At 38.1% G+C, this 7288-nt stretch overlaps 1 protein-coding gene across 5 annotated transcripts in view; it reads right to left on the bottom strand.

Annotated features, from left to right (window-relative positions):
• Positions 1–554: 554 nt before the first annotated feature.
• Positions 555–7288, bottom strand: part of TRPC7 (transient receptor potential cation channel subfamily C member 7) — a 74577-nt gene continuing 67843 nt past the window's right edge. For 3 of the 5 annotated variants that reach the window (XM_064672171.1, XM_064672173.1, XM_064672170.1), the window contains 3 exons: positions 6113–6193; positions 4221–4274; positions 2883–2994 (listed from right to left, as the gene is read on the bottom strand). In XM_064672171.1, coding sequence (XP_064528241.1) covers positions 2911–2994; positions 4221–4274; positions 6113–6193 — 219 coding nt within the window. In that variant the 3' untranslated portion in view covers positions 2883–2910. Of the gene's footprint in view, positions 2230–2882; positions 2995–4220; positions 4275–6112; positions 6194–7288 lie in introns of those variants that run through there. The other 2 variants (XM_064672174.1, XM_064672172.1) reach the window with 2 other exon arrangements.

The following is a 7288-nucleotide window of genomic DNA, read 5'->3' as shown; positions in this document are numbered from 1 at the left end:
TATAACGAGAAATTTAAAATATGGTGGTTGTTGTACGTTCTACCTCGAATAATTCTCCTTAAATTCCTAAGGGATGCTAAAACATTAAATTGGAAGGTGCAGAAATACTTTAATTTGTGTAATCAGGGCAAATCCCTTTCAATTATCTTACCAGCTAAAGCCTATAAACCTTTTGTTACTCATTTCACTTCTGCTTCCACACTGGTACCAGCACCATGTTTTTCTGAAGCCAGAGGAGCTGAATTTCTGTTCTTAGAAGGTCATTTTAGAAACATGTTAATGACACAATAATTTCAAATTAAGCACCACAAATAAGGAGTCGTTTTTGCAGACTTACTTGATCATGGAACTCTCAGTTCCTTAGTTTTATGCCTTTAAAATGTATTTTAGTTTGTTTTGAGTTTTGGCTCTTTCTTTTTGCCTTCAGAATTTCTAAGGTAAGATTGCTTCATATAGTGATTCCATTGTTCACATATCATAGAAAAGCAAAAGAAAAGGCCATGTATGAGGTAGTCAAAAGATCAAGCAAATATTTCACTCAATGTACAACAAAATATTATGAGGTAATTTTATTTTGTTTCCATTTTTAGGTAAAAATATTACAGTATACAAGATAATCTTATTAAAGGTAAAAATACAGTATTTTGCTTTGTCTCTAAACAGATCTACGTACAGTCCACTTTTTTTTTTTAATTTTGTTTTCTTTGATTTTTGTACAAATATAACTATTATTCTATTAGGCTATCTGTATTCTCATCTGGCACTTAAGAACTGGTCACAGGTCACCTTCTGGCTCTGCTTATTTGTCTCAGCTGATCCCTAAATGTCGTGTTCATCTTAGAGGTGTCTCCTGTAAACAAAGAGCACAGTTCCACGGTTCCCAAGTAGTAAGGTGTGCTTTAAGTAGTTGAAATCCTGGAGCTCACTGGGAAATCCCGAGAAATCCACCTTTGCACAGACTCATCTCCTTCCTGTTGTAAAAGTGTGGTCTGAGTCCTTGTTTCACCTCAGCCTGAGAAGAGTTTTAATCCCGTCCTCATCCTCTGTAAGAGCCAAACACTAAGTCAATAATTTCTACACTGATTTTTCCTTTCTTTCCTTTTTTTTTCTCCTTTTTCTTTTCTTTTTTTTTTTTTTTTTTGTCAGAATGTTCAACTGAAGCCTTTCTGTGTTAAATTCAAGGGCTTGTTCTTCGTGATTGATCTCACCCTATGGCTTGCTGTTTGACCTCTGGAATCTGAAAGCTGAGCTCATTGCTGTCTCTGGATGGATGTTGTTCCTTGAACACAACAGCACAAGGTATTTTATCTGTGGGTGTTCCTGGGAAGTGGGTTTCACATCAGGATGGATATTCCAGTACTCTGTTGTCAGGGTTGGGATCATTTAAGGACAAAAGAGAGGCTGGGTGCATCCAAGGAGCCCCCATCCATCAGCAGGCTGGCTAATACAGCTGGACAAGGTGGAGAGGAGTTTTTGGCTGGAAATCCTTTTATCAGGTTCTAGCAGAGGGGTGAAAGGATGATTTTTCCAACTCTGTCATCCATTCTCTCTGTGTCATACTCTGCCTGGGTCATTTCAGCAGATGACTTTTTATTTGCCACGAGCCACGGTGCTGTTCAGAGTTATCTTCATGGCTGCCCATGTAAACATAAAAGGAGAATACACACCCAAGAATAGGAATTTAAAACATTTTGCAGGGAATATGTTTGGCACATTTTTTTTCTTCAGACTTGACCCAAATCCTGGTCAGGACAGTCTCAGTTGCTGTAAGTGAGCACAGTTACATTATCTTCTCTGGAGTCAGATGGATGAAGATCTGCATTTTTTGCCTTTAACTGGAGGTGCTTTCTCTGTGGTGCACTTATTTCTGATGACAAAGGGCAGGTATTTTTACCAATAAGTCACTTTTGTATCAGAAATGGTTTAACTGCTAACCCACCAAGTGGTGCAAAATGCTCCTACCAACACTTGCTGCCAGCAAAGGCTGAGTGTGCAGTACCCAACTTTTAGGTGGTTTTTGCCCTCCTAAGATGCTGGTTGAGACTGAATAATGTTTAGAAAACCAGTTGCCTTTCTGTATTCACCATCAAATGTCCTTATTTAAGGTCTTCCCAAACTTGTCACTCAGCTGCTGTATTAGTTTGGCCAGCTCACCAGTAGCTTGGGACTTCTCTTCTAAGAGTTCATAGCGCAGACTAGAAATGTCTTGTTTGATCTCTTTAAGCTCTCCTAAAAGGAAGAAAACTTTCTTGTTAGCAACACTGAGCCAAGTAAGTAACCCCTGTGGTTTTAATTGCTGAGAGAGAGCACTATTTTCAGTGTGTTTGGTCATGGATGTGTGTGGAGCTGCATTAGGCACTCCCTGCATTAGGCACTTCATATTTGTATTCATGAGAAATAACCTGCACTTGCAGCAGTGGTGCTGACACCAATAGCAAGTCTGTACAGAAAATTCATATTTTTTTCTTAAATCTGTTCTCTTTCCACATATTGACCTCTACCTACACAGGGCACTTGCAGGAAGGTGGCAGTTAAGAGGTGTTGGAGGTTCTTTTCCTTCTGCATTCAAGTCCTCCCTGCCACCATGGCAAGATGAATCCATACCCCACTCAAAAAAAGTATCCTAGGGGCAGGCTTGGGCAGTGCAGCCAGAAACTGCTTTACTTAGACACCAAGTTGGGTGTTGGCAATACCCTGGTTGTTGTGAAGAAGGAGAGGTAAAGCAGGGTGTAATATCTTATGAGATGTGTGATCTGCTAAGGAAAAAGAGGAGCTCAGGGGTGGCTCAGTCATCACTGTGAGCATGAGTGAGCTCTCTCTACAGGGGATGCTCTCTAAGCTCAACCCTCTTGCTGGCCAGGTCAGTAGCAAACATACCACAAGCTCATTCCATGTGTGAGTTATAAAAATCTACTTGCCTTCGTTGACCTCATCGTTTTCTCGGTCAACCTGAGCCTTGAGCACGTATCGTTTGATCAGACGCTTCATGATTTTCTGAAAGGAGAACACAAAAGCTTCTATTCATGTGAGATTGTCCACCTGGCCTCAGTTCTAGACTTCTTATGGGCAACTGAAACTACAGGTGATTCTTTATTGACTTCCCATTTATTGTGTATTTTATATTATTGCAGTGGTTGACTAACAGCCATTATGACCCCACATATGAAGCACTTTGGGGTGTTTGATGGGATGCACGTGAATGTAGAGCACGTCCCACTGACAGAAAGAAATCAGATGATCCAACAGAAAGGTAAGAAATGGGTTCCAGAGCCTTTTTTTTAGCATGTTGCTGTTCAATGCAACAATAAAAGATACTTAACAGGAAAAAAAAGGTAGTTAATTAATGATGTTAGCAAACTCACTCACAATGATATATCAAGCAGGTTCACAGCAAGACTCTGTTAGCCTTGCAACTGAGGGTTTAGGAGAAAATAAATTTAGAGAAGGAAAGAGAAAAGAGAGTTTGAACAGAAGAATGGGACTTGTCTTAAATGAGAGAAACTTCTTAAGGAAATGACAGGTTTTTTTAAGAGGCATACACAGGGAAAAAAATAGAGCCATGTAGACTTATAAAATGGGAGATGGTTTTTAGTAAGGAATATAGAAAGTATTCCTTACTAAGTATATGGAAATTGAAGATGGTTGTGGGTATGAGCTTGCAATGTGATATTGTTCCAGAAATATGTAAGTTCCACTTATGTAGAAGGAAAGTAACTTTGGCAGTCTTGGGTTATAACTGGAGGCCTGTGACATTGCCAGTTCTTCACTACAGGAAAGGCACTTGATGGGGAAAGAAATCTCAACTCTGATGAGCACAAAAAGGATTGCTCTGTCAGAGACAGGGATTTAGGTGCATCCCCTGCAAACAGAGCTGTCAGCATCCAAGAACAGATACCTAAACGTCCTTCACTGACCAGATGGGACTTTTCCACTGATAAGGCAAAAGCCTCTCCCAGCCTGGGCTCACTTATTCCCAGAGCAGCCACATGTCTCTGCTTTGAACATCCCTGGAAAACGCTGCAGGGTGTGAAACACGAGTTAAGAAATCAGTACACCTGCTCTGGTGTCTTAGGAGCCAAATAAGGATTAGAGCAGTGCCAAAGGCATGTGGAGATCAAAGAAGGATCCAGCCATTTGTCTATGCCATGGAGCCATGGACTATGGGATGTCAGGGAGGCAGCTGGCTAAGCAGGTGGGTCAGTAGGGCACAGTGCACGTACGGTGTGTTGAAGATGACCAAGGTAGTAGAATCCAGAGGGAGGTAGGGCTGTCACCTGAGAAAACATAAATGAAGGAATGTTTGGGGAGAGCAGGGAAATCCTGGATCCAAAAAGAATTTTTTTTTTTTATTATTTTTTTTCAGAGCAGAGGAAATTTAGATTAAAACAAGGAATTAGCACATAGAGGATGCTCTTATTACCTGGAAAAAAAATGATAACATAATATCTCTCTGTTCCATTTCCCATAAGGCTTGGACTTCTATGGATGCTGCTGAAATGCTATCCTGAATTAATCACCCTGTGTGATAGAAGTCACAAACTTAAGGCTGCCTAGTCTATCAAATGTATGTTGTAGCCAGATTTGTCTACAGAAACTACGTATTTTAGATGTGACCACTCGCCTCATTCAAAAAATATTTTAAATGTGACAAGAGTCTTATTAGATTTTTCTGCTGGTGTCTTTAGGAAAGTAATTACTTTTTTGCCTCAATATTGCACTGGGGCTTCCAAGCCTTGCTCCTCCCTTTCTCCCCAGCTCTGCTCCTTTTGCTACAATGACTGAAACGCCCTCTTGTCCATATATAGTCCAAGTGCACAGACTGCAGCTGCATCACTGGATAAACGTTGCTGAAGAAAACAGTTCAGCAAGAAACAACTGCTTCAAAGGTTTCCCCAGTTGTAGAAGAAAGTTTCTTGGCCAGATTATCACATTGTTTGTTCTTCTTTATATTTAGATGATCAAGATTACTAAAGTCGCCTTGTATTGTTTGGGCAATTTCTTCCTGCAGCAACTAAAGCATTCCAAGATAATTTAAAGACAAAACAAGAAGCAGCATTATTGAATAAAGTTAGTTGTCTTTTTCTCTCTATTTTTCAGTCACATTTGGCTTTTTCTATCTTGGCTAATTTACCACAAACACTAGGTGGTCTCATTTAAAAAAAAAATAGCTACAGGAAGAGAACGAGTCCAGCAGAGGCTGACACGTCTCCTGGGGGTTTGAGTGGATGGGGAAATGTCAGAAGGGCTGAAATGTCACTTTGAGCAGGACACAATCTCTCATCTTTTTGGTGGTATCAAGCCAACTAACTCCAGGTGCCGGAGTGAATGTATCCTATTTCTAGCTTGGATTTTTAGATCCCCCTCCTATCATGACACAAAAACCTAAAAGATTTTTAAAACCAGTGGACATTTATCACTGGTCTGCTGTGCAGCTTAGGAGCCTGTTGTGCTGGGTGCTGGACCAACACAGGCCAAACCCCTTCTAGAATTGCCATTGCACCTTTTATCCCACTTAATTATTATTTTCCTCAACTCTCTTTAATGTTGGGCCTTTCAGCCATACCACTTGCCACCAGATTCCTTTTCAGAAGGAGAATATCCTGTGGGGAACGTTCTGTTTATTGTATTGCCCAACAAGAAAAAATAAATCTGCTGGCACAAAACTCTTGCCAAGACAGAGATTTGTGTTACTTATGGCACCCACTGCAGCCACAGGGGGATTTAGAACAGTAGCACATTGCAGGTTTAGCTTGGAAGGACAAGTCACTGCCAGAGAAAGCACATGCAGATGTTGATGCAGCAGCTGGAGGGATGGATCTGTGCCATGGAGGGTGAAATGCTGTCGGTGCAAGACGGGAGGAGTAGAGGTTGAATGATATTTCTTGGACTAAATGAAATTCCCTGGGGTGGAATTAATTAGCATGCCATCGATTAGCATTTCCGCGGGTGCCAGGCTGTGTTTGGCCCCAGAGTGCCCCAGCCCCGCCCGAGCTGAGGCTCCTCCCGGCACATCCCGGGGGGGCAGCGCTGGAAGGAGGCAAAGAGGAGCCTGCAGGTGAGAGCGGTTCACTGGCCCAGCTCTGCCCTGGTCCCGAGTTCATGCTGGGATTACCTGGTATCTTGTGGGCTTGTTATAAGCGTTCTTCCCCGAAAAATTTTCTGTGTTTTGAATGATAGAGTGAAAACGAACTTTCTGAAATTATAAAACATCGTGATGTGAGTAAATCAGTGAGAGCTCCTCATACCCAGACAGCCCCAAATTAACAGAGCATTATAAAAACAGGAAATGGTTCGATGTGTGAGTGGAGTAAAATCCAGCATGTTCAGGTTTAAAAAGGAAAGAAAGAAAGAGAGCAAGGAAGAAAAAAATAGAAAGAAAAAGAAAGAGAAAATAAATAAAAATAAAAATAAAAGGAAAAAGAGAAATAAAAATAAAAAGAAAAAGAGAAAAAAATATAAAAAGAAAAAGAAAGAAATATAAAAATAAAAATAAAAAGAAAAAGAGAAAGAAATATAAAAAGAAAAAGAAAAATAGAAAGAAAAAGAAAGAGAAAATAAATAAAAATAAAAAATAAAAATAACAATAAAAAAGAAAAAAAAAGAAAAAGAAAAAGAAAAAGAAAAAGAAAAAGAAAAAGAAAAAGAAAGAAAAAAGAACAAGAAAAGGAAAAGGAAAAAGAAAAAGAAAAAGAAAAAGAAAAAGAAAAAGAAAAAAAAAGAGAAAAAGAAAGAAAAATAAAAATAAAAAAGAGAAAAAAGAAGAAGAAAGAAAAAAGAAAAAATAAAAATAAAAATAAAAATAAAATAAAAATAAATATAAAAAGAAAAATAAAAAGATAAAGAAAAAGAGAAAGAAAAAGAAAGAGAAAAAGAAAAAGAAAAAGAAAAGGAAAAAGAAGAAGAAAAAGAAAAAGAAAGAAAAAAGAAAAAGAAAAGGAAAAAGAAAAGGAAAAAGAAAAAGAAAAAGAAAGAAAAAAGAAAAAGAAAAGGAAAAAGAAAAAAAAAAGAAAAAGAAAAAGAAAAAGAAAAGGAAAAAGAAAAAGAAAAAGAGAAAGAGAAAGAAATATAAAAAGTAAAAGAAAAATAGAAAGAAAAAGAAAGAGAAAATAAATAAAAAGAAAAAGAAAAAGAGAAAGAAATATAAAAAGAAAAAGAAAAATAGAAAGAAAAAGAAAGAGAAAATAAATAAAAATAAAAAATAAAAATAACAATAAAAAAGAAAAAGAAAAAGAAAAAGAAAAAGAAAAAGAAAAAGAAAAAGAAAAAGAAAAAGAAAAAGAAAAAGAAA

Source organism: Pseudopipra pipra, chromosome 15 (genome assembly GCF_036250125.1).
Source record: "Pseudopipra pipra isolate bDixPip1 chromosome 15, bDixPip1.hap1, whole genome shotgun sequence".
Classification (NCBI taxonomy): Eukaryota; Metazoa; Chordata; class Aves; order Passeriformes; family Pipridae; genus Pseudopipra; species Pseudopipra pipra.
The sequence above is the reverse complement of the archived record's forward strand: the minus strand, read 5'-3'. Positions and strand labels throughout refer to the sequence as shown.